Source organism: Molossus molossus, unplaced genomic scaffold, assembly GCF_014108415.1.
Source record: "Molossus molossus isolate mMolMol1 unplaced genomic scaffold, mMolMol1.p scaffold_m16_p_15, whole genome shotgun sequence".
Classification (NCBI taxonomy): Eukaryota; Metazoa; Chordata; class Mammalia; order Chiroptera; family Molossidae; genus Molossus; species Molossus molossus.
The window spans coordinates 55,295,017-55,322,699 of NW_023425350.1; the positions used below are offsets into that span (position 1 = coordinate 55,295,017).

The following is a 27,683-nucleotide window of genomic DNA, read 5'->3' on the forward strand; positions in this document are numbered from 1 at the left end:
AGTGTGGCTCAGTGGTTGAGCATCAACCCATGCATCAAGAGGTCGCTGGTTTGATTCCTGGTCAGGACACATGCCCAGGTTGTGGGCCAGATCCCCAGTGGGGGGTGTGCAGGAGGCAGCCAATCGATGTTCTCTCTCATCGATGTTTCTATCTTTCTCTCCCTCTTGTTTCCTCTCTCTCTAAAATAATAAAGGGAAAAAGAATTAAAAAAAGAAAAAAGAAAACAATATGGTGTTACCTCAGAAAATTAAAAGTTGAATTGCCATTTGACCCAGTGATCCCACTTCTAGGAATATGCCCTAAGAAGCCTGAAACACCAATCAGAAAGAATATATGTACCCCCATGTTCATAGCAGCACTATTTACAATAGCTAAGATCTGGAAACAGCCCAAATGTCCATCAGTAGACAAATGGACAAAAAAGCAGTGGTACATATACACAATGGAGTACTATGCAGCTGAAAGAAAGAAAGATCTCTTATCCTTTGAGATGACATGGAGGGACCTGGAGAGTATTATGCTAAGCGAAACAAGCCAAGCAGAGAAAGCCAAATATCACATGATCTCACTTATTTGTGGAATATAATGAACATAACAGTCTGAGGAACAGGGTAGACCCAGAGATGTGGAAGTAGGGTACAGACTATCCTCAGAAGAAGGGGTGGTGGGAGGGGGGAGATAAACCACAGAACTTATGTGCATGTGTGCATAACCAAAGGACATGGACAACAAAGCTGGGGATGGGGTGGGGGTGAGGGATGAGAAGGAGGGTGTCAACGAGGAAAAAAGGAGAAAGATCTGTAACAAAAATAAATTAATAAAAAAAAACCACCTGATCAAAACAAAAAAAAAAAGAAGAAAGTGCATCTCTTAATGGCATGAACTTGCTAGGTTCTTTTTTTCAATTAGGTCAGGTATGTGTGTGAATGAATAAATTATTCACTGCTTGAATGATTCAGTATGAGTCTTATTCTTATTTTCTATTGTTATAATGCTCAAAAACCTTGTCCTCATAAATATGAGATGTCAATCAAATAGTCAAATTCCTTCTGAGTTATATATCAAAAATTATATAAAGATCTACCAATAAAAATTATTTTGATGATCTATCAATTTGGTTTTCCTTCAATTTTGTTAAAATTGGAAACCAAATGTTTGCAAAATACTTTTAACCTAGTCATAAATCATTTATTTTCTTATACTGATACCAACATTTTGAATTAGTCCTTTGTTTAGTGTCCCTGGAAGTTTTAAAACTACATGGCAAGTCATTATAGTAAAATTCATATTGGGTGAAAAATATGTAGCTCTCCCCTCTTCCTTTTTACTTTGGATTTAAGAGAGTAATTGTGGAGGGATGGTGAGAATGGGGAAGCTGCCTGATGACCTCATCATAGGCATAATTAGAGAAGTTGTAGATAAGAATACTAATGGAAATTGAGAACTGGTATATCATTTCTTTAAAATCACTTATTCCTGTGAACTCTGGGAAGTCTTCTTACAGCCCTCAGGGTATGTGTACCCCAGTTTGAAGAGACTCGTAGACTATAGATGCTTTAGAAGTTTAGAAAAGGAAAGGTAAGTGTTGTTGAAAAGGAGGTGACATAGGACTGAGAATTGAAAGGGTAATGTCTGTGAAAATACAGTATTTTATGTGTGTATGTATTTGTGGAAGGGGTGGGTAGAGAAGCAGAAAGTTCAATATGAGCAGTGTTATGAGGTTGAGAGTAAATATCAGAGAGAATGAGGGAATGTGCCTGACAAGAGTAGAGAATTCTTGTTAAGAAGTAGTGGGCATTCTAGTTAAAGAAGTAGCTAGGTCCTACTTAGCTTAGGCTTTAGATCCAAATAGACTTGAGTTCCAAATATGGCTCTCCCTCTACTGGCTGTGAGTTCTTTTTTTTTTTTTATCCTCCCCCGGGGGACATTTTCCCATTTTTTTGTTAAGGTAGAGTGGGAGGGAGAGAGAGGAACAGAGAGAGAGAGAGAAACATCGATGTGAAAGGAACACATGGAGTGGCTGCCACCTGCATGACCGACCAGGGCCGGGGACAAACTGCAACGGAGGTACGCGCCCTTAGCGGGAACCGAACCCGGGTCTCTCAGGACCGCAGGCCGACGCTCTAACCGCTGAGCCAAACCAGCCAGGGCTGGCTGTGAGTTCTTAAGTCTAAATTTCTTCAACTAGTAATTAGGGACAATGGGAATACTTATCTTACAGAGTAAGTATTAAATGAATTAATTCATGGCACACAGTATACACTCGGTGTTATCTGTGGTCATTATTTTCATATACTCTAAAAGCATTTAAAACATTGCTGATTAGCCCTGGCCAGTTTGGGTCAGCGGTTAGAGCGTCAGCCTGTGGTCCAGAGAGACCTGGGTTTGGTTCCCACTAAGGGCGCGTACCTTGGTTGCAGTTTGTCCCCGGCCCTAGTTGGGTCTTGCAGGTGGCAGCCACTTGATGTGTCCCTTTCACGTTGATGTTTCTTTCTCTTTCTTTCTTTCTTTCTTTCTTTCTCTCTCTCTCTCTCTCTCTCTCTCTCTTCTTTCTTTCTTTCTCTTCTTTCTTTCTTTCTTTCTTCTTTCTTTCTTTCTCTCTCTCTCTCTCTTTCCCTCCCCCCCCCCACTCTCCCTCCCACTCTATCTGAACAAAATATGGAAAGGTGTCCTTGGGTAAGGATTAAAAAAAAAAAAGTTAAAAAAAAATAAAATAAAACATTGCTGATTAAACTGAAGGGGTTTGTGTTAACTTAATGGCCCTATTCCACAACTGATAAAATAACTTAAGAAAATTAGTATCCACGTAAATGACATATATCTATTTACTCGTCTGTTAAAAAAACACACACATTTACTATTAGGTGCTTATGATATACTAGGTGCCTAAAAAAACCCCATAATTCCTATTCTTCATTAACTTTACAAAGAAGTGAGATAAGTAGCCTCAGAATACAAAGAATAAGAGCCATAATAGAATGACATATTCCAAAGTACGTTGATCAGTTATTGTCTATCTCACTAGAATATAAGCTGTATGAAAAAAAAAACACCTATTTTTTTTTTTTTCATCCTTAACTGAGGACTTTTTGCATTTATTTTCAGATAGAGCGGGAAGGAGAGAGGAAGAGAGAGAGAAACATCGAAGTGAGAGAGACACATTGACTGGCTGCCACCCACACAACCCCATGGGGCTGGGGACAAACTGCAACCGAAGTACGTGCCCTTAGCGGGAACCGATCCCAGGACTCTCTGGTCCGCAGGCCAACGCTCTAACCGTTGAGCCAAACCGGCCAGGACCTATCTGTTTCTTCATTGCCATGTCTGCATGGCCTAGAGCACTACTTGAAACACAGTTGATATTAAACAAATTATTATTATTATTTTTTTTATCCTCACCTGAGGACACTTTTTAATTCTTTGTTCAGATAGAGCAGGAGGGAGAGAGAGAGAGAGAAACATCGATGTGAAAGGGACACATCGAGTGGCCGCCACCCGCACGACCAACCAGGGCCGGGGACAAACTGCAACCGAGGTACATGCCCCCAGCGGGAACTGAACCCGGGTCTCTCCGGACCGCAGGCCGACGCTCCAACCACTGAGCCAAACCGGCCAGGGCTAAACAAATTATTTTTGAATAAATGAATGCATATAAAATAAATTTCAGGGGGATGAAAAACATGTTAGAAAATGAAACCAGATATATAGAAATTCTCTGTACTATCTGTGCAACATATTTTTATGAATCTAAAATTATTCAAAATTGAAAAGTTTAAAAAAACTCAGGAAAACAATAAGAAAAAAGAGAGATTATTTTGAGGTGGAGAGGCCTTTGTAAAGATGATAAAAAAGGTAGGAAACCATAAAGCAAAAAATGGAGAGATATGGCCACTTAAAGAATAAACTTTTCTGTAAAGGAAAAGAGAATATGAATAAAGTTAAGGACAAAAAGCAAGCTGGGGAAATATTTGCAACATGCCGGGCAAAAATAGGTTTACGGTTGTGAGTACACAAAACACAGAGTTTATTCTTGCTTTATAATTTATTAATTATTGTATTATTTGTGTTGCAACTGTAAACCTACTTTTGCTCACCTCTGTATATGATTAACATGACATTAATATTGTTAGTATGTAAAAAGAATCTACAAATAAATAGACATCTGAAACACACTCTTCTGCCACCTAACAATATACATACTAGATAAGACACAAATATCTTTTAAATGTATAGTTGAACTCATAAGAAATTAAGGGAAATTCTTATGAAGGGAAATTCATAAGAAATTAAGGGACAGCAGGAAACAGGAAACAGGAAACCACAATGTTAAATGGGTGTAAAAGCCTCACCTTTACTTGTTGACCTTCAGAACCTAAGGCCTTGTGTTTCAAGGAAGCAGGAGATAAGGCCTTAGGCCAAAATAAGGAAAAGATTAGGAACTGCAACCTGGCTCAAAGTTAAGACTATTCAAAAGGTTATTTTCTTAGTGAAAACGTGGGCTAGAAAGAAGCCACCCACCAATAAAAGGAGATAACAATAAAAATTGTTGACTGATGTGAGCTCTGAGTAGAAATGAAGAAGAAATTACTGCTGAGAATGAGAAACCATATGGCTCCCCTCATGTGGGTTAGGGATTTGGTTTTACCTGCAGGGTCTAGTTTAAAGTTTAAGTTTAAAACATTACTTAAAGTGGTCCTGGGTGGATAGCACCTCAGGGAACCAGGCTCAAGTAAACACAAATCCTCTCTAGAGGTATTCAGCCTAAACGTAGGCCTCCAAGAATCCTCACACATTAAAATCAACTACACATAAGCTCATAATACAAAATTACAAAATCAGTGAGAAAATAAACATCATGAGTGAGAGTCAGCTGAAACAACAAACAGCAGAATTAGAACATCAACCATTTCAGTTACTGGAATTATCAAATATTTTTAAGTACCTTTAAGATGTTTAAGGAAATAAAAGAGGGAATCAAAACCATGAATAAAGGATAAAAAACTTTCAAAAAGGACCAGGACATATTTAAAAAAATTACCCAGTAGAATTTCTAGAAATTAAATTATAATAATTGAAATGGTGCACTCTTTCTCTAGGGAGCACACCAGAGCCTTTCCCTTCTTTCTCTTCTTCCCCCCAGGCACATTACCTCTGCCTTTCTTTCTCCTAAGCTCCAAGGGCCCTTCTACTACCTCTGTAACTTTCTAAATAAACTTTCTTTTATGATTTGAAAAAGTAATTGAAATGAAGGATTCAATGAATGGGTTAATTGACAGATTAAACACCACTGAAGAATTATTGACTTGGAAGATAAAGCTGAAAAAATACTACAGAACACAGCACAGAGAGACATAGAAGGAAAATACACAAAAAAAAATCATGTTAAGAGAAATGGAAGAAAAAGTGAGAAGATCTGCCCTGGCCGGTTTGGCTCAACAGTTGGAGCATTGGCCTGAGGACCAGAGAGTCCCAGGTTCAGTTCCTGCTAGGGGCACGTACCAAAAAAAAAAAGTAAGAAGATCTAATATTTATCTAACTAATCTCAAAGGAGTGGAATAGAGATAATAAGGAAGAGGCAATATCAAAGAGGTAATAGATGGGAAATTTTCAGAATCAATGAAAAGGCACAAACCCTCAGATTCATAAAGCAGAACAAACACAAGCAAGAGAAATAAAAAGAAATCTATATTTAGACACACTAAAGACAAAAAAACCCCCCCAAAAACCCAAATCTTAAAACCAGTCACTTATTAAAACTACTATTTATCAAGAGACTATTATTACATTGACAGAAGACTTTCTCAATGGCAAAAATGTTATCCAGAAGGCAGTAGAATAATCCTCAAAATGTCAAGAAAAAAAACAAACAATTTTCAATCTAGAATAGTTAGACCAACTATTGCTTAATTTAATGTGTCAACTTGACTGAGCCATAGGTTTCCCAGATTAAACATTATTTTTGGGTGTGTCAGTGAGGGTGTTTCCAGATGAGATAAGCATTTGAATCAATGGACTTAGTAAAGGTTACTATACCCAGTGTGAGTGGGCATCACCCAATGTTGAGGACCTGAATAGAACAAAAGGCAGAGGAAGAAGGAATTCCCCTTCTTTTTTCTGTCTGCTTCTTTGAGCTGGGGCACGTTCTATTGTCCTTGGATTGCGATTTGCACCATTGGCTCCTTTGGTTCTCAGGCTTTCAGACTTGGACTGAAGTAACAAACCAACCACTAGCTTTCCTGGGTCTCCAGCTAGCAGATGGCAGATTATGCAGACTCAGCCTCTATAATCACATAAGCCAATTCCTCATAATCTCATAAATCTTCATATATATTTTATAGATATAAATATATTTATATATTTTTAAAATCCATAAAAAAATATAACATTTTCATCCTATTGCTTCTGTTTCCCCTGGAGAACTCTGACCAAGAAAAATTTTGGTGCCAAGAGTGGTTCCAGAGGAACAGAACATTAAGGATGAGTTTTCTGAACTGGTTCTGAGGTTTCTGGAACTGGCTCTTGAATCTGATTAGATTTAAAGATGCTAAAACTATCTTTCCAGTAGTAAAGAGAGCACTGATAGTCCATGGCATTATATGGAAATAGAGATATATAAAGTATCTGCACTGGATATTTTACTCCTAATCAGCCACTTATAAGAAGCAAGGAGCTGAGTGACTGTAGTATAAGTGCTTGACAATTAGTTTATTTATTTTTTAAATAAGTAGTGAGTTTTAATTTTATTATTATTATTTTCAGATAGAGTGGGAGGGAAGGAGAGAAAGAGAGAGAGAAAGAAACATTGACGTGAAAAGGACACATAGAGTGGCTGCCACCTGCACAACCCAACCAGGGCCGGGGACAAACTGCAACTGAGGTACGTGCCCTTAGCGGGAACCAAACCTGGGTTTCTCTGGACCGCAGGCCAACGGTCCAACCACTGAGCCAAACCAGCCAGGGCGACAATTAGTTTTTTTGACTGTCATTAAGTGCCTGATATTAAGCTTTTTTTTTTTATCCTCACCCGAGGACATCTTTCCATTTTTTTTGTTTTGTTTTGTTCAGACAGAGAGAGAGATAGAGAGATAGATAGAGAGAGAGAGAGAAACATGGATGTGAAAGGGACACATCGAGTGGCTGCTACCCGCATGACCAACCAGGGCCGGGGACAAACTGTGACAGAGGTATGCACCCTTAGCGGTAACTGAACCCGGGTCTCTCTGGACCACAGGCCGATGCTCTAACCACTGAGCAAAACCGGCAGGGCCTGGCATTAAGCTTTTGATTGCCAAGGCATCCACTTCAAAAACATTCATTTTGAATAAACACATTGCCAGCTGCACAACTAGATAAAGAACAAGGCTGTTTCACCATGAAACTCCCCTTTTTAGAACGTTTTTGTGGACCTAGATAACTGACCATTTGAGTGACTCTCAATTATTCCCAGACTTGAACCAATTTACAGACTCAGAAACCTTTGAATGAAGGGGATATGGGGGTCCCCTTGAGGAAGGATCCTAGTACATTATGGAAAATTTACACCATTAATCTTTCTCTAAGCCTTCCCCAAAGGGACCTGTGGTCTTTTACCAGGGTAACTGTATCCTGAGGAAAAGGAAATAATCAGATCTTTTAGGGTCTACTCGACACTGTTGCTGAACTGAAACTGAAACCTCAATGTAGCCTAGTCAGAGTAGGGGCTTATGGATACTGGGTGATCAGTGGAGTTTTAACTCAGGTCTGTCTCACAGTGAGTCCAGTGAGTCCCTGAATGCATCTTGTGGCTATTTCCTTCAGTTTTAGAATGCATAATTGGGATAGACATACTTAACAGCCGGCAGAATCCCACACTGGTTCCCTGACCTGTAGAGCAAGGGCTATTATGGTGGGAAAGCCCAAGTAGAAGCCACTAAGGACTGTCTCTACTTAGGAAAATAGTAAACAAAAAGCAATTCTATATTCCTGGAGGCACTGCAGAGATTAGTGCCACCATCAAGGGCTTGAAAGACACAGGGATGATAATTCTCATCATATCCTCATTCAACTTGCCTATTTGGCCTGTGTAGAAGACAGATGGATCTTGGACAATGACAGAGGATTATCATAAGTTTAATCAGGTGGTGACTACATCTGCTGTACCAGATGTAGTTGCATTGCTTGAGCAAATGAACACATCTTCTGGTTCTTGGTATATAGCTATTGATCTGGAAATGGCATTTTCTCCATTTCTATGTATAAAATCCCACAGAAGCAGTTTTTGTTTAGCTGCCAAGGTTAGCAATACACTTTCACTGTCCTACCTCAGGTATATATTATCAACTCTCCAGCCCTATGTCATAATTAGTTCATAGGGATCTTTAATTTTATTTATTTATTTATTTGTTTGTTTGTTTGTTTGTTTTATTCTCACCAGAGGACATTTTTCCTTTTTTTTTTTTTGTTCAGGTAGAGTGGGAGGGAGAGAGAGGAACAGAGAGAGAGAGAGAGAGAAACATTGATGTGAAAGGAACACATCGAGTGGCTGCCACCCGCACAACTGACTAGGGCCGGGGGCAAACTGCAACCGAGGTACTCGCCCTTAGCGGGAACCGAACCTGGGTCTCTCAGGACCACAGGCCGACGCTCTAACCGCTGAGCCAAACCGGCCAGGGCAGTTCATAGGGATCTTGATCACCTTTCCCTTCCACGAGATTATCACACTGATCCATTACATTATTGACATTATACTAACTAGACCTTCTGAGCAAGAAGTAGCAACTACTCTAGACTTATTGGCAAGACATTTGTGTGACAGAGGTAAGAAATAAGTTGGTAGAAGTTGGTGGTATAAGCTGCTTTCTTCCTTGGTTTTCCCCACTATTGGCTTAAGATTAGCTTTCCTGGAACTGCTAAGTCAATTATCACTTGTTCACCTGTGATTTTTTCTTCTCTCATTACTTTTTTCTTGAGCGTTTATACTATGGAGGCAGAGATTTCTAGTTGTCCCTCAATATTTACGCTCTTCCTCCGGGCACTATGACTATCTGGAATGACTGTATTTCCCAGTCTCATACACCTAGGACTTTCAGTGTGGTAAAGTTCTGGCCAATGGAATGATGATAAGCAAAGTGATGGAAGCAACTTTCGATAAGTGTTTTTAAAGGGTGTGGGAGTTTTCTCTGCTCCTTTTCCTTCCTTGTTTGCTGGAATACAGGCATAAGAGGATGCCCGGATTTGATGGAATACAGGCATTAGATAGCCAAATTAGAGCACTATTAGTACTAAAATCTCATTGTAGGTCATATATGATTTAAATAACTTTTTCGTTATCATCAAAAGAGAGAAGAATTGGTAAGAGAACTCTGGCAGGTGGGTACTGGAAATATCAGGAAAACACATTGTAAATTATATGATTTTCTAACTACTGTGATGCATACCTGAAGCTAATACAAAATAATATTGAATGTAAATGGTAATTTAAAAAAATTTAAAAAAGAATTGGTAAGATCTTCACAGTAAGAGAATTCTTCTGGAACTTGACTTTGAGAGAAGATTAATCACGTTGGTCAGATTTATTTATATAAAGGTCATAATGGATATAAAAGGAATTCTAATATTTTAATTATGATTCCTCTGTCATGATTCCTTATAAAAAGTTCGAGATTCTTTGATTGTACTCAGAAATTAAATATGAGGAGTTATATTGAGGTTTTCATTTTGGGCAAGATTCCACCATGTTATCTTTTTCCATTTATGTGTCGAGCTAACTCTGCAGATAGAAAATGTCAGATACTTATATAGGTCAGACAAAATGGATTTAAAGTAACATTTTTCTTTAAGCAAAGATTTGATTGTTTTATACATAAGGTAATGGCATTTTTCTAGTGATTTTTCTTGAGCATTTAACCAGGGTTGAACTCAATGTTTTTTTGGAAAAAAAATTTGGCTTGCAATTTTTCCTGAGATACCAGTCAGAGGTGTTTAGTCTAGAATGGTCTGCCTCTCCTAATAGAGTAATGAAGGGATCAAGGGATTCATCCAGGGCCAGATGTACTGAGGAGTGCCAGATACATAAAACATAGTCACAGAAATCCTTTTACCTTTGCTTGGGACATGAACTCATTTCTCAAAAAGCCTCTTATGCTGGATGTCTTCCATTTGTCCTTCCAGGTCACTCTCTACTTTTCTCTACTCCTATTGCCTGACAGAAGATAGATATTGCAGCCAAATGTGGTCATGGGACAGACATGTACAAGGAAAACGGCACAATAGAGGGACATATATGCCGCATGGCCATAAACATCAGCATCACTTTCACTCTGTCCTCAGTATACTCATACGATATATAATCAGTGGATTGTATACAGTGAAAGTTATATATTTTGTTTACTCATTTACCAGTTAGTAGACATTCTAATTACTTCCAGTTTGGAGCTATTATAAATAATGATGCCATGAATATTCATGTACATTTATTTGCGTGAATGCATGTTTTAATTTCTGATGGGTAGATTCCTGGGGTGGAATTGTTGAGTTATACAGAAGGTATATATTTAACTTTTTAGGAAATTGACAAACTATTTTCTAGAGTGGTGGTATCATTTAACCTTCCCATCAGCAATGAGTGAGGGTTATAGTTTCTCTGCGTTCTCAATAACATTTGGTATTGCCTGTCAGTATGGTCTGTTTTTTTAATTGCAGTCATTCTAGTGAGCGTGTAATGTTAACTTTGTTTTTCTTTAACTTTTTATTTTGAAATAACTATAGATTTACATAAAACTGCAAAAATTATACATAGAGAACTTGTGTAACCTTCACCCAGTTTCTTCCAGTGGTTACATCTTACATAACTATAGCACAATTTTAAAACTCAGAAATTGACCTTAATACACTATGTGCATAGAATTCTATATCATATTATCACATCTGTAGATCATGTAACCACCACCTCAATAAAGATAAAGAATTAGTCCACCACTACAAAACTCTCCCTTGTGTATGCTTTTATTGTCACCTCCACCCCCTCCTATTTCTAACCCTTGTTAACCACTAATCTGTTTTCCATCTTTATAATTTTGTCATTTTGGAAGTGTTATATATATAGAATCAATGTGTGTTACCATATGAGATTGGCTTTTTTTTTTTTTTTCACTCAGGATAATGCTCTTGTGATCCATCCAAGTTGTATGTGTCAATAGTTCATTTCTTTCTTAAAAAAAAAAAGTTTTCATTGATTTTAGAAAGGGAGAGGGAGAGAGAGAAAAACATCAACTTGAGCAAGAATATCCATCAATCAGTTGCCTCCTGTATGTACCCTAACTAACCAGGGACTGAACCTCAACCCGCGCATGTTACCTGACTGGGAATCAAACCAGAGACCATTCAGTGCACAGGACAGTGCTCAACCAACTGAGCCACACTGGCCAGGGCAATAGTTCATTTCTTTTTATTGCTGAGTAGTATTCTATAATATGGATATACTAGTTTGTTTAATCATTAATGTGAGGGACATTTGTATTGTTTCACGTTTTTGGCTATTACAAATAAAGCTGTGGTTAATATTTAACTAGATGTAAATTTGTGTAGATATAAATTTCAATTTCTTTGGAATAAATGTCCCAAGGTGCAATAGCTGTGTCATATAAAAAGTGTATGTTTAGATTTTTAAGAATATTACAAATTATTTTCCAGAATAGCTTTGCCAGTTTACATTCCCAGTAGCAATAAATAAGAGATCCAGGTTCTCTGTATTCTTGCCAGCATTTGGAATTGTTACTATTTTTTATTTTAGCTGTTCTAATAGGTGTGTAGTGCTATCTCATCATGATCGTAATTTGCATTTGCTGAATGGCTAGTGATGTTGAATATCTTTTCATGTGCTCATTTGCCATCTGTATATCCTCTTTGGTGAAATTTCTCTTCATGTGTTTTGTCCACTTTTGAATTAGATTTTTTTTTACTGTTGTGTTGAGATATGCGGTTTGGAAATATTTTCTCCCAGTCTGGAGGTTGTCTTTTTATTCTCTCGACAGGATCTTTTGCAGAGAAAGTTCTCAATTTTGATGAAGTCCAATTTATCAATTTTTTTTTTAAATGATTGTGCCTCTGGTGTCATGTCTAGGAATCTTCACCAAGCTGTAGGTCCTGAAGATTTTCTCCTATGTTTCATTCTAAAAGTTTTAGTTTTGCATTTAAATCTATGATCTATTTTTGAGCTGGTCTGTTTGTTTATTCATTTATTTTGTTAATCCTCACATGAGGATATTTTCCCATTGATTTTTAGATAGAGTGGAAGGGAGGGAAGGAGGGAGAGAGAGACATCGATGTGAGAGACACATTGATTGGTTACCTCATGTACGACTATAACAGGGAGTGGAGATCAAATCTGCAACCCAGGTACATGCCCTTGACCAGGAATCGAACCCAAGATCCTTTAGTGCACTGGCCAATGCTCTAACCACTGGGTCACGCCAGTCAGGGCTCTCTGTTTTCTTTCACCTTTTTCCCTGTGAGTTACTTAAATATTTTTTAAGAATTTCATTTTTATTTATCTATAGCATTTCTGAGTGTATCAGAATAGATTTTAAGTGATTGCTCCAAGTGTTACATTGTACAAACATACTTATTACAGTCTACTGGTGTCAACATCGTACCAGTTCAAATGTATAGAAACCTTAACTTCCTTTAAGTCTCTTTACCTTCTCCTTTTTATAATGCAATTATTTTAACTATTTCCTTATATCCATTAAAAACCACATCAGACAATGTAATAATTTTTGCTTCAACTGTCAAATATAATTTAGAAAACTCAACAGAAAGTCTATATATTTATCCATAATTTATTATTTCCACTATTCTTTCTTTCTTCTGCATATGCCAAGATTCTTTCTTTTATAATTTCCTTTCTGTCTCAAGAACTTTCTTTAACCATTCTGTTAGGTAAGTTTGCAGGTGACAAATTCTCTTCATTTTCCTTCATCTGAGAATATTTTTATTTCTGATTCATTCTTTAAAGATATTTTCATTGGATACAGAGTTCTGGGTTAATGGTTCTTTTCTTTCTCATTGAAAAATGCTACACTTCCTCTGGCCTCCATGGTTTCTGATGAATATACATATATTGTTAATTGTCTCCATACCACCCCCTTATAGGTAAGGTATTAGTGCTCTGCTTTCAAGAGTTTGCCTTTAGTCTTTAGAGGTGTGATTATGATGTCTCTTAGAACAGATCTTTCCATTTTTCCTATTTGGAACTCACTGGCCTCTTGAATATTTAGGTTTATAACTTTCACAAAATTTGGAAAATTTTCAATGAATATTTTTTTCGTCCTTACTCTCTTTCCCTTTTCTCTTGAACTCTGATGATGTGACTGTTAAATCTTCTGTTATAGTCTCACAGGTTCCTGTGGCTTTGTTTATTTTTTTAAAGTCTATTTTCTCTCTGTTGCTCAGATTGGTAATTTTGATTCTATTTTTAAGTTCATTGATTCTTCCCTCTGACCTCTCCATTCTGCTGTTGAGCTCATCCATTGAAGATTTTGATTTTTCAAATTTTGGTTATTGTATTTTTCAGTTCTAAAATTGCTATTTGGTTCTTCTCTGTACTTCTTTTATTTTTGTAAGATGTGCTATTTTTTTCCCAAGCATGTTCATAACTGCTTGTTAAAGCATTTTTATGATAGCTGCTTCAAAATACTTTTTAGATAATTCCAACATCTGTGTCATTTCATTATTGGTGTCTGTTGTCTTCTCATTCAAGCTGAGATATTCCTGGTTCTTGATATGATGAGTGATTTTTAAAATTGTATTCTGGACATTTGGGGTATTATGTTATAAGACGCTGGATCTTGTTTAAATCTTCTGCTTTAGCAGGTTTCCTCTAATACTTTGCCAATGAGGAAAGTGAGCTTTCCAGATAATTATTGCCAGGTGGGCTGTGACTCTATTTTGCCTCTGATTATAACCCAGAAGGGAGGGTGCCTTGTTACTTCTGCATAGGGGTGGAAGTTCAGTCTTTCCACATGGCCCCCACTGACACTTGGATGGGGAAGCTTCTTTACTGTCAGGTGGGCATAAAAGTCCTGCCTTTCCACTAGTCCTTCATTGACACCACCTTGCCTTGGAAGTATAAAGGTACCTCACTGCTGCTCCCTACATGCCTCCACTCTGCCTCCTCTCACACCACCTTAGGGGCAGAGATAACTTGTTAATATTGGGAGGAGGGTGGGACTCCAGGCTCTCACATGAATTCCATAAACACTAGGGGGAAGAGGCCTTGTTTCCACCAGGTAGGAGTAAAATTCCTGGATCTCTAGTAGGCCTTCTCTGATTATCCCAGCAGCAAACTGTCTCAAGGAGGGGATGCACTAGAATCTTCAGTCTTTCTGATATCTGTGATTCTGAACTTGGTATAGGAGATAAAGTAATGATTGGATTTGCTTGAGAAGGAGAGATAGTTGTCTATGTGTGAGGAAGTTTTGTAAAAGCACTGCCCCTGGCCCAGCCTTTGCCTTCTGAAACCCTAAGGGGAGTTTCACCTGAATCCTGTGTAAAACTGTAGAGAACATATTTTCAGCTTTCTGCACAGTTAGGGCTGTTTGAGCAAAGAAAAATGAAATCTGAGTTTAAAGATAAGTCTTGGCTATTCACTTGAATAGCCAGAGACATCTGAAGACACTTAGAGGCTTATTTCCCTGTGTTTGCATTTCAAAGGTGTGTGTGGAAAAGGAGTCAGTTGCTTATATTCCAGAGTAGATGCCAAGGTTTCTCTCAGGAGTGGAGGGGGGAAAGATGTGGACTATTTAAACTCCCATATTAATAGTTTTGGGGTTTCTCTTTTGCATACAAACTCCCTTATGTGCAGGATGACATCTGGCTCTCACTGTGTTGCTTGTGGGGTTTTGGGTATGGGAACAGGCACAGCTATTGCTATAAGTAATAATAACTGTGATATGAGGTTCTTGCTTCAGAAACTATAAAGTGAACAAATACAGATATACTCACCACAAATGGGAGGATGCACTCGTGCTGATTTTGTACCATGTATAAGCTAAAAAGGGACATGCGGCTGGGGCCCATCAAGCTACAGGCTAGAGAGAAAAAGTTCTGTAGAGCCTCACAGAGGTTGGAGCAGATGTCAGCCCAGGATGGTAGAGAGATATGCACAATGAGAAGCCTTGGAGGTTGCTGGTAAATCTGCATGGGAGTGGAGGGCCCTTTACCAGTAGTTCGTCCATGATACATGGCAGTCAGACCAGAGGTGGAACTGCAGCCACCACCTTGATATTCTCTACACCTATAGGGAGGAGAGAAAAATCACTGGCTTTCATAAAACTGAATTATATGCTCTGTAGAAACAGAAAGTCCAAAAAATAAAAAATAAAAAATAACTCACTGGGTACTAACTCCCCTCCTTTTTTTTAAGTGTATGATTCCATTTATGTGCAATGTCCAGAACAGGCAAATCCATAGAGACAGAAAGTAAATTAATGGTTGCAAGAGGTTGAAAGAAGAGGGAAATGGAGAATGACTGCTAATGGATGTTTCTTTTAGGGGGATGAAAACATTCTGGAATTATAGAGCGTAATGGATGCCCACACTTGTGAATATAGTAAAAACCACTGATTTATACACCTTAAAGTGATGAATGTTTTGGAGGCCTATCTCATCTTAATAGCTCCCAAGGCATCTAGATATTTGCCTGTAATGTAAGGCTGCGAATGCTTAGAGATGCTGAATAGAACTAATAAAAAAGTTATACAAAAGTCAAACTTCAGTCCCAGAGTAAGTTATATCTTCTCATAAACTTTGTTTCTTTTTTAGCATTTATTGTGTTGTATAGTAATTTGTTTCTATGACTGTCTCTTCCACCACAGAGTGAATGTCCCAAGGGTGGATAACCTGTTTTGTTCACTTTATTTATCAGTGCTTAGGACATTGTCTTTTTTTTTTTTTTTTTGTTTTTTTTTGGTACATAGTAATTCTTTTAAAAAATTTTTTTATTTCTCACTCGAGGATACTTTTCTATTTATCATCAGACAGAGTGGGAGGGAGGGAGACAGAGAGACAGAGAGTTACATTGTTGTGATAGAGCCACATCGACTTGTTGCTTCCTTCACAACCTGAGCAGGGCCGGGGAAACCACACCCAAGGTATGTGCCCTTGACTGGAATTGAATCCTCGACTCATTGGTCCACAGGCCAATGATCTAACTGCTTAGCCAAACCGGCCAGGGTGGTACATAGTAATTTTTAAAAATAAAAATATGAACATGTTTTCCCTTTCAAGACCAATTTAAGACCCTTCATGACTTGACCTTCAGCTTTATTAGTCAAATTCCTAGAAAAATACATCTAATACTCAATCAAAAAGATTTAAAAACCTAAATATAACCATTGAAGAAACTTAGTCAAATATCTTCCCACAAAGTAAATAAAAAGGTCAGATGATTCCACTGTTGAGTTCTATCAAACTCTCATAGACCAAGAATTTCAATCTCAGTTTCTTTCAGAGAATAGGAGAGGGAATATCGCTCAATTAATGTTACCAGGTTAGCATAACTTTTGATATTAAAGTCAGAGTACTATATAAAGTATAGGATAATCTCATCTATGAAATTAGATGTAAAAATTCTGAACAAAATATAAGCAAATAGAAAACAGTGATATATAAAAAAATTATGAAAGAAATAAATGTCATTGCAGATGACATGACTGTATATAAAAATATAAAAGAATTTAATTTTATTACTTTCTTCAAAAGGTCTTCTCACATTTTATTAAATTTTATTCTTAGAGATTTGCTATTTTTTTTAAATTAATTTATTTTTGCTACAGATGTTTTTCCTTTTCCCCCCATGAACACCCTTCTCCCAATCCCACGAGATTTGCTATTTTTTTTTTTTTTTATCCTCATCCGAGGATATTTTTCCATTTTTTTGTACAGATAGAGTGGGAAGGAGAGAGAGGAAGGGAGAGAGAGAAAGAAACATCGACGTGAAGGGACACATTGAGCGGCTGCCACCCGCACGACCAACCAGGGCTGGGGACAAACTGCAACCGAAGTACATGCCCTTAGCGGGAACTGAACCCGGGTCTCTCTGGACCGCAGACCGACGCTCTAACCGCTGAGCCAAACCGACCAGGGCGAGATTTGCTATTTTTAATGTTAATCACATAACATCTTTTTATTCTTTATTTTTAAAAAAATCTTTATTGTTGAATGTAGAATGTATTACAGATGTTCCACATTTTTCCCCCATTGACCCCCTCCTCCCCAGTCCCACCCCCCTCCTGCCTTTTCCCACACTATTGTCTGTGTCCATTGGTTATGCATATAAGTTCTTTGGTTTATTTCTCACCCCTGCCCAACACCTTTCCCTTAGAGGTTTGTCAGTCTAGCAATGAATTTGTACTTCTTTTTTTTTATTTTTATTTATTTATTTATTTTTTGTTACAGATATTTTACCTTTTTACCCCATTGGCACCCCCACCCCACCCCCCCTCCACCCTTTCCCCGGCTTAGTTGTCCATGTCCATTGGTCATGCATACATGCATATAAGTTCTGTGGTTTATCTCTTCCCACCCCCCCACCCCCCATCCCCTCTTCTGAGGGATGTCAGTCTGTGCCCTACTTCCACGTGTCTGGGTCTACTGTATTCCTCAGACTATTATGTTCATTATATTCCGTATATAAGTGAGATCATGTGGTATTTGTCTTTTTCTGCTTGGCTTCTTTCACTTAGGATAATACTTTCCAGGTCCCTCCATGTTGTCTCAAAGGATAAGAGATCTTTCTTTCTTACCGCTGCATAGTACTCCATTGTGTATATGTACCACAGCTTTTTGATCCATTCGTCTACTGGTGGACACTTGGGCTGTTTCCAGATCTTAGCTGTTGTAAATAGTGCTGCTATGAACATGGGGGTACATATATTCTTCCTGATTGGTGTTTCAGGCTTCTTAGGGTATACTCCCAGCAGTGGGATCACTGGGTCAAATGGAAGTTCAATTTTTAATTTTTTGAGGTAGCACCATATTGTTTTCCATAGCGGCTGCACCAGTCTGCATTCCCACCAGCAGTGTATTAGAGTCCCCTTTTCTCCACACCCTCGCCAACACTTGTTGTTTGATGATTTGTTGATGGCGGCCATTCTGACAGGTGTGAGGTGATACCTCATTGTTGTTTTAATTTGCATCTCTCTGATGATTAGTGATGTTGAGCATTTCTTCATATGTCTCTTGGCCATTTGTATGTCCTGTTTGGAGAGGTGTCTATTCAGCTCCTCTGCCCATTTTTTAATTGGGTTCTTTGTCTTCCTTTTGTGGAGTTGTATGAGCACTCTATATATATTGGAAATTAACCCCTTATCTGATACATCATTGGCAATGATGTTCTCCCATACAGTGGGTTGCCTTTCCATTTTGATGATTGTTTCTTTTGCTGTGCAGAAGCTTTTTAGTTTGATGTAGTCCCATGTATTCATTTTCTCCGAATTTGTACTTCTTAATCCCTTCACCTTTTTCACCCATTCCCCCAACTCCCCTCCCATCTGGCAACCAACAAAATGTTCTCTGTATCTATGAGAATGTTTCTGTTCTACCTGTTCATTTTGTTTGTAGATTCCATTGTCGATAGATGTGTATTCATTGCCATTTTGTTTGTTCATATAGTGTATCTTTTTCTTCAAAAAGACCCTTCATCATTTCATATAATAACGGTTTGGTAGTGATGAACTCCTTTAACTTTTTCTTGTCTGGGAAAGTTTTTATATGTCCATCAATTCTAAATGGCAGCTTTGCAGGATAGAGTAATCTTGGTTGCAGGTTCTTGGTTTTCATCACTCTGAATATTTCTTGCCACTCCCTTCTGGCCTGCAAAGTTTCTTTTGAGAAATCAGCTGACAGCCTTATGGGAACTCCCTTGTAGGTAACTAGCTGCCTTTCTCTTGCTGCTTTTAAGATTCTCTCTGTCTTGAACCTTTTGCATTTTGATGATGATGTGTCTTGGTGTGGGCCTCTTGGGGTTCATCTTGCTTGGGACTCTCTGTGCTTCCTGGACTTGTATGTCTGTTTCCTTCACCAAGTTAGGAAAGTTTTCTGCCATTATTGTTTCAAACAGGTTTTCGATTTCTTGTTCTCGCTCTTCTCCTTCCGGCACCCCCAACATGCGAATGTTGGCACGCTTGAAGTTGTCCCAGAGGCTTCTTACACTATCCTCATTTTTTTGGATTCCTTTTTTTTTTTTTGCTGTTCTGATTGGGCATTTTTTGCTTCCTTTTTTTCCAAATCAATGGTTTGCTTCTTGGATTTACGTACTCTACTATTGAATCTGTGTAAATTGTAAATTATTCTTTATTTCAGTTAATGTCTCCTTTAATTCTGACTGTGCATCCATAATTTCTGACTGGTCCTTTTTTATGCTCTTGAGCCCCTCACTAAGTTCACTGAGGTTCTCACTGAGTTCATTGAGTATCCTTATAAGCAGTATTTTGAACTCAGCATCTGTTAGGTTGCTTATCTCCATTTCGCTTAGTTCTTTTCTTGGGTTTTTTTTCTGTTCTTTCATTTGGGACCTGTTTCTTTGTCTCTTCATTTTGGCTGCCTCCCTGTGTTTGTTTCTGTGTATTACTTAACGAGAGGTATGGGGCTAGCTGAGACCAGATGCTGCTAGTTTGAAAGAATTTAGGAAAAACCTGAAGCAGGATCCAAGACAGGCCAATCCTATGGTTAAGCAAGTGGCAACAGCTTGGGTGGGCCTGAAAGTTGGGTGGGCCTGAAAGTGGGGTGGGGTGGGGTGGGGTGGGGTGGGGTGGGTGGGGTGGGGTGGCATAGGGCAGGGCCTCAGGGAGTCACCAGGGCGGGGCTACCAGTGTGAGCCAGATTGCTGGAGTCCCAGATATGGTGGCTGTCTGACGCCCCAGGGAAGGGCTCACCAAAGGAACAAAGGCCTCTGACAGCACGTTTGTCCCGGAGAAAGCCCCCTCTCCAGCCCTCATTCCAGTGCCAAACAGCTCAGTTCTTCCCTGTATGTCTCTGGTGCCCCTCGGGCTGCCTCCCCTCCAAGCTTAGTGGGAGAGAGTTCGATAAGTTCCTGCGTGGGCCCTTTAAGGAGCTGCCTGGGGCTCCATCCGCTTCAGCTTCCCTGAGCCTCAGTTCCTGCTGGTTTTTCCAGCCAGAAGTTGTGGGGACTTCTCTTCCTGGCACTGGAGCCCTGAGCGGCGCACCTGGTGTGGGACGAGGACCCCCCCTCAGTGCTCAGGAAGGACCTTCCCAGCCCAGGTATCCTCCTGATTTTTATCTGCCACACGTGGGTGTGGGACCAGCTCGTCTCACTGCTGTCTCGCCGCCGCCCCTTGCACCTCCGCCCCTCCTACCAGTCTCAATGCAGTTTCTTTAATTCCGTAGTTGTAGGACTTCCATTAAGCTTGATTTCAGGCGGTTGTGAATGATGGTTGTTCTTTAGTTTAGTTGTAACTTGGATGTGGTTGTGGGAGGACGCAATACTGCGTTTACCTACGCCGCCATCTTGACCGGACGTCCCACACAACATCTTTTAAAATTTTGTTTTTAGTTTGTTGCTAACACATAGAAATATAATTGATTTTTGTATATTGATTTTGTATTTAACAACCTTGCTGCACTCTGTTACTAATTATAATAATTTATCTGTAAGTCTTCTTGGACATTTTGTGTTCACAATCATATACGCTGTGAATAACGACATGCATAAGGTATGTGAACAAAGTCAGATCATAGCAGCAAAAAGACTATTTATAATAGTCTTGTTTACAATTACCCCAATCTGCAAACAACACACATGCTAATCAGCACAAGAATGAATAAATTATGATACATTTACACATACAGCAATAAAAATGAGTGAACTAGAGTTAAATGCAACATGTGTGACTCTGAGAAACAATATTGAATAACAGACGCAAAACACCAAAGAATACATATAGTATGATTCCATTTATATAGATTTTGAAAATAACTCTATAGTTCAGAGATGTGTACATAATGATAACACTACTTTTAAAAAGCAAGAAAAATATTATCACAAAAATTTGGATAGTGGTTATCTCTAGAAAGGAAGGTGGGTATTATGATTAGAAGGGAACAAAGGGGAGATTATGAGGTGTTGACATGTTCTATTTTTTTATCTTTATTGTGGTTACATGGGTGTTCACTTTATAATTATTAAACTATATTCCTTTTTCATAAAATATACTATTTCAAAAAGAACATCAGGACAAACAAAAAATATTTTTTATATAAAAACATGTCCCCAGACTTCCGGTCAAGATGGTGGCATAGGTAAACGCGGTATCACGTCCTCCCACAATCACATCAAGGTTACAACTAAACTATAGAACAACCATATTCAAAACCACCGGAAATCAAGCTGAATGAAAGTCCTAAAACTGCAGAATTAAAGCAGCAGCCACATCCAGACTGGTAGGAGGGGCGGAGGCCCGAGGGCTGGTGGCTAGACGAGCTGATCCCAGACCCACATGTGGCAGATAAAAATCAGGAGGACACCTGGGCTGGGAAGCTCCTTCCTGAGCACTGAGGGGTCCCTGTCCCACACCAGGTGCCCCGTTCAGGGTTCCAGTGTCAGGAAGAGAAGTCCCCATAACTTCTGGCTGGAAAAACCAGCAGGAACTGAGGCTCAGGGAAGCTGAAGCGGATGGAGCCCCAGGCAGCTCCTTAAAGGGCCCACGCAGGAACTTATCGAACTCTCTCCCACTAAGCTTGGAGGGGAGGCAGCCCGAGGGGCACCAGAGACATACAGGGAAGAACTGAGCTGTTTGGCCCTGGAATGAGGGCTGGAGAGGGGGCTTTCTCCGGGACAAACGTGCTGTCAGAGGCCTTTGTTCCTTTGGTGAGCCCTTCCCTGGGGCGTCAGACAGCCACCATATCTGGGACTCCAGCAATCTGGCTCACACTGGTAGCCCCGCCCTGGTGACTCCCTGAGGCCCCACCCCACCCCACCCCACCCCACCCCACCCCACTTTCAGGCCCACCCAACTTTCAGGCCCACCCAAGCTGTTGCCACTTGCTTAACCATAGGATTGGCCTGTCTTGGATCCTGCTTCAGGTTTTTCCTAAATTCTTTCAAACTAGCAGCATCTGGTCTCAGCTAGCCCCATACCTCTCGTTAAGTAATACACAGAAACAAACACAGGGAGGCAGCCAAAATGAAGAGACAAAGAAACAGGTCCCAAATGAAAGAACAGAAAAAAACCCCAAGAAAAGAACTAAGCGAAATGGAGATAAGCAACCTAACAGATGCTGAGTTCAAAATACTGCTTATAAGGATACTCAATGAACTCAGTGAGAACCTCAGTGAACTTAGTGAGGGGCTCAAGAGCATAAAAAAGGACCAGTCAGAAATTATGGATGCACAGTCAGAATTAAAGGAGACATTAACTGAAATAAAGAATAATTTACAATTTACACAGATTCAATAGTAGAGTACGTAAATCCAAGAAGCAAACCATCGATTTGGAAAAAAAGGAAGCAAAAAATGCCCAATCAGAACAGCAAAAAAAAAAAAAAGGAATCCAAAAAAATGAGGATAGTGTAAGAAGCCTCTGGGACAACTTCAAGCGTGCCAACATTCGCATGTTGTGGGTGCCGGAAGGAGAAGAGCGAGAACAAGAAATCGAAAACCTGTTTGAAACAATAATGGCAGAAAACTTTCCTAACTTGGTGAAGGAAACAGACATACAAGTCCAGGAAGCACAGAGAGTCCCAAGCAAGATGAACCCCAAGAGGCCCACACCAAGACACATCATCATCAAAATGCAAAAGGTTCAAGACAGAGAGAATCTTAAAAGCAGCAAGAGAAAGGCAGCTAGTTACCTACAAGGGAGTTTGTCAGCTGATTTCTCAAAAGAAACTTTGCAGGCAGAAGGGAGTGGCAAGAAATATTCAGAGTGATGAAAACCAAGAACCTGCAACCAAGATTACTCTATCCTGCAAAGCTGCCATTTAGAATCGATGGACATATAAAAACTTTCTCAGACAAGAAAAAGTTAAAGGAGTTCATCACTACCAAACCGTTATTATATGAAATTATATGAAGAAAAAGATAAAATGTATGAACAAACAAAATGGCAATGAATACATATCTATCAACAATGGAATCTACAAACAAAATGAACAGGTAGAACAAAAACATTCTCATAGATACAGAGAACATTTTGTTGGTTGCCAGATGGGAGGGGGGTTGGGGGAATGGGTGAAAAAGGTGAAGGGATTAAGAAGCATAAATTCATTGCTAGACTGACAAACCTCTAAGGGAAAGGTGTTGGGCAGGGGTGAGAAATAAACCAAAGAACTTATATGCATAACCAATGGACACAGACAATAGTGTGGGAAAAGGCAGGAGGGGGGCGGGACTGGGGAGGAGGGGGTCAATGGAGGAAAAATGTGGAACATGTGTAATCCATTTTACATCCAACAATAAAGATTTGAAAAAAAAAAAAAAGAGACAAAAAAAAAAAAAAAAGAAAAAATTAAAATTGAACTTCTATTTGACCCAGTGATCCCACTTCTAGGAATATATCCTAAGAAGCCTGAAACACTAATCTGAAAGAATATATGTACCCCTATGTTCATAGCAGAACTATTTACAATTGCCAAGATCTGGAAACAGCCCATTTAATTGATGAATGGATAAAAAAGCGGTGGTACATATATGCAGGTGTAAGAAAGAAAGTTCTTATCCTTTGAGACAACATGGAAGGACCTCGAGAGTATTATGCTAAGCGAAATAAGCCACCCAGAGAAAGACAAATACCACATGATTTCACTTATTTGTGGAATACAATGAACAAGGTAGGCTGATGAACAAAATAGACCAAGAGACATAGAAAGGAATATGGTTCACACTGACAAATCTTAGAGTAGGGGGTGAGGGGTGGATGGATGAGATGAACCAAAGGACTTATATGCATGTATGCATAACCAGTGGACATAGACAACAATGCTAAGGGGGTGGGGGTGGGGCAGGATGAGGAGGAGGGGTGTAGGGGAAAAAAGGAGAAACATCTGTAACAAAAATAAATAATAAAAAAAAAGAATGCAGGGAAAATAAAAGCTTTTTTGATTTCCTCTGGGTTTAAGAGAAAAGTATTTATGATAATTTTCAGACACACTTTAACTTTAGTACATAAATCAATGTGTTTCTCAAAATGAATCTGTGAAGTTATTCCCTTTCAAACTTTCCTTTTTGGATAGTGGAAGTCAGCATTTGTTCATTCAATAATTTTTTTATTGAGCTCCAGTTATGTGCTGGGCAAAATGTACAAATAAATGAATGAGTATGCTAACCTGTTGCAAGTAATCTTGAAATCCAAGTCAATGACTAAAGTATTTACCAAGAAAGCACATATAATAAATATGTTTTAACTGTAAATTTAAGTGCATGGGACCAATGTAATGCTGAATTTGAGGCTGACACACAGACAGGTCCACATAGACAAACAGGCCCCCAGACAAAGGCCTTATTTAATATAGAATGAGCTTCTATTCTCCTGCCCATCTTCCTTCACATCTGAAACTTGTGCCAGTTTCGAGTATAGGCAGTTCTAACTTTTCATGGTTCCAATATATATACACATCTCAAATCAAATAGAGTTTAGTTAAATAACACCAGTACCCATCAATACAGTTGAAATTTCAGTTACCGTAGAATATTGTGAGTAATCACACGAAGTAGAAATCACAGCTAGCTCTTCAATCCACAGATCACTACATAAATAATAGATACACATCATGGTTAGCGATTAATTATGTTGTTTCTTTTAAAGTTTGTCAGTGACTGGTCACAGCAGATCTCATTTAGTTTAAGTACTGATAGCAAAGTGTATAGTTGTTTTACCCTCTTGTCTCCTAGTGACAAACCCACCAGACACTACAAAAGTAGATAACTGAAAGAGGGAATTGGCCAACAAATATAAAAGTGTAGCAAAGAAATTGTAAGTGATAGACTACTGAAAGTGAAAGTTGAGTAAAATATAAATGAAGTTATAGAAGAAAGAGCTGACAGAGAATATTGACAAGGACATCTTTTGATGATTTTAGGTAAACAGTCAGAGGAACTTAGTGAAGATGAATTTATCAACAATAAAAGTGGCTCAGCAGTTAGAGCGGCTGCCCTTGGACCAAAGGGTTTCAGGTTCGATTCCCGGTCAAGGGCATGTACCTGGGTTTCAGGTTTCATCTGCCCTCCCCCAGTGGTGGGGTCATTCATCTGTTTCTCTCTCTCTCTCTCTCTCTCTCTCTCTCTCTCTCTCTCCCCCTCCCTCCCTCCCTTCCATTCTATTTAAAAATCAAAGGGGGACATCTGTAATACTTTCAACAATAAAAATCAATAAACAAATAAATAAAAAAAATCAGTGGGAAAATATCCTTGGGTGAAGACTAACAACAAAAAAATATGGTTATGACAAAAAGATATCCCAAAGTGCCACTGCAAAAACTTTATATTAGAGGGACTCTTGCAGATATTTTACAAAATTTAAAGCACAAAGGATAAAATGTTGGAAGCACGTTAAAACTTAGGAGTATAACAATTTGCTGAGGCATAGAAAAGATGCCTTGAGAAGAAAACAAGCACAAGCATGACTCAAACTACTACTGATAATTTTTACAAAGAAATAAAACACTAATTCTCAATGTTTCTAATGTTTTACATGACAGTGTGTTACACAGATACTAGTTTTATTATTTTTTCATTTCCCTGTACACTTACAACGGACAGCAAGAGAGCTATTAACATTTGACAACACTTTTGAGAGGCCCTGGAACAGCCAGAGGAACTTAGTGAAGATGAATTTATCAACAATAAAAGTGGCTCAGCAGTTAGAGCGGCTGCCCTTGGACCAAAGGGTTTCAGGGTCTCAGAATCTTCGCCGTTGTTGAGTATTAAGATCACTTTGAAGGGTTTCAGCTTGCGCAGTTGTTTTTAGACCCCACAGGGTGTGCGCTTCCAACTATTCTAAACGAGGTAGGAGACAGCTCTCTTCCCTGTATCCTCAGACATGATCAATTAATGCATCTCATGCATCTGGACACAGCACTAAGCAGCACCTGGCTACTTCTGACTCTAGACTACATTCTGCACTGTTGCCAAGAACACCCACTTACTGGTGTCCCCCTGCATACTGGTTAAACCTGGAACTCGGCCTTGAACCACCAAAAGCCATCAAGTTACTTACTCCCTTGGATGGTTTCCAATTTACATTTGGGACAAGATCCAAAATCCTTCCTCTGGCTCCGAAATTCTGTATGTGTCTCCTTTTCTTCTCTCTTTTTTAATCCTCACCCCAAGGACATTTTTGCATTTATGTTCAGATAGAGCAGGAGGGAGAAAGGGAGGAAGAGAGAGAGAAACATCGATGTGAGAGAGACACATCCGGTGGCTGCCACCCACTCGAGGGGAGACAAACTGCAACCGAGGTCCGTGCCCTCAGCAGGAACCGAATACAGGACTCTCTGGTCTCTAACTGCTGAGCCAAACCGGCCAGGGCGTATGAATCTCCTTTTCAACTCTCCCTCCTTGCGCCATGCAGTCCCCTGCCCAACCCCCTTCCACCCTACCTGCCCCGGGGCCCCTTTCAAGTCCACAAAGTGTGGGCCTCCCACTGTCGTTCTTTTCTGAGCACCCGTCCCTCAATCCTGCACAGACTTTGGGTCTTGACAGGTTAGGGCCCCTTACGTGCCCTCATGACAGTGCCTAGACCACGCTGTTCAAGCCTGTTGGGCAATTTATGTGAGAGAAATGGTGCCATGGTCCTCCCTCCCCAACGCCGAATTACAAATTTCGTGGATCCTGAGCACTCTGTCTTCGTGGACCATCTCCTCATTACGAATAATAATAATAATAATAATAAATAAATTAAATAATAGATTTCACGGGCCCTAAAATGTCACTTTTTTTTTTTCTGACGTGAAAAAGGAAATGAAAACATTTTCCTTGGTCCTTGCACGGTTTTCTTCTGGCTTGACAAGAAGTTAGAACGTTTTCGTGGGCCCCTCAAAATGTCGCGGGTCGTCGTCGCGGCGCCCACGGTGGCCAGTGCCCAGGCTCGGGAGAGCCCTCCCGGGACACAGGGTGTCTGCCTGTCTTCCCCTCAGACACCTGGGCCAGGGCGCAGCGGCACCCGCGGCGGAGCTCGGCCTCCGGGCGTCCGTCCTGCCAACCCCGCGTGCCCGCGGGCGCGAGCTGGCCGCACCCAGCCTCGGAGGTGGCTTCCCCTGGTTCCCTCCTGAGGCCCTCCTTAGCCTTCTCCAGCCCTGCGGTGCGGGGAAGCGCGGGTGCTCGCTTCCTTTCTGCGGGAAGGCGAAGACCCCATTACCTGGCGCTTCGGCTCCCTGTGCGCCTGCGCAGCGGAGGGCGCCCCCTCAGGCCGGCGGCGCAGGGCGGGCGGCTCGCCCCGGGTCGCCTCAGCGGCCGCCTCAGGCTGCGCCTCAGGGCACAGCCCGTCCTCGGCCCTTGGAGAGTTTGGCATCTCCGTGGAGAATATTACGCTAAACCGGGCGCTTTCTCGCCAGCTGCCCCCACGAAACATTCCAGTGGCACTTCCATCGTGTTCTTGGCTTCAACCAACCTCTCTTCAACATCGCTCATTCATTCTTTGATTCAATACCTATTTGCTGGGGCACACTAGGTGCCAGGCCTCGGGCTAGG

The 27,683-nt window shown here is 40.0% G+C and overlaps 1 protein-coding gene across 1 annotated transcript in view; it reads right to left on the minus strand.

Moving 5' to 3' along the window:
* The window catches only part of LOC118630952 (meiosis 1 associated protein), an 86,278-nt gene extending 61,542 nt beyond the window's left edge, over positions 1 to 24,736 (minus strand). Inside the window, exons 1-2 of the mRNA XM_036263222.1 lie at positions 24,651 to 24,736; positions 14,984 to 15,275 (exon numbers count right to left, since the gene is read on the minus strand). Of these exons, the coding sequence (XP_036119115.1) occupies positions 14,984 to 15,223 (240 nt within the window). The 5' untranslated portion in view covers positions 15,224 to 15,275; positions 24,651 to 24,736. The remainder of the gene's footprint in view (positions 1 to 14,983; positions 15,276 to 24,650) is intronic.
* Between the last annotated feature and the right edge of the window lie 2,947 nt (positions 24,737 to 27,683).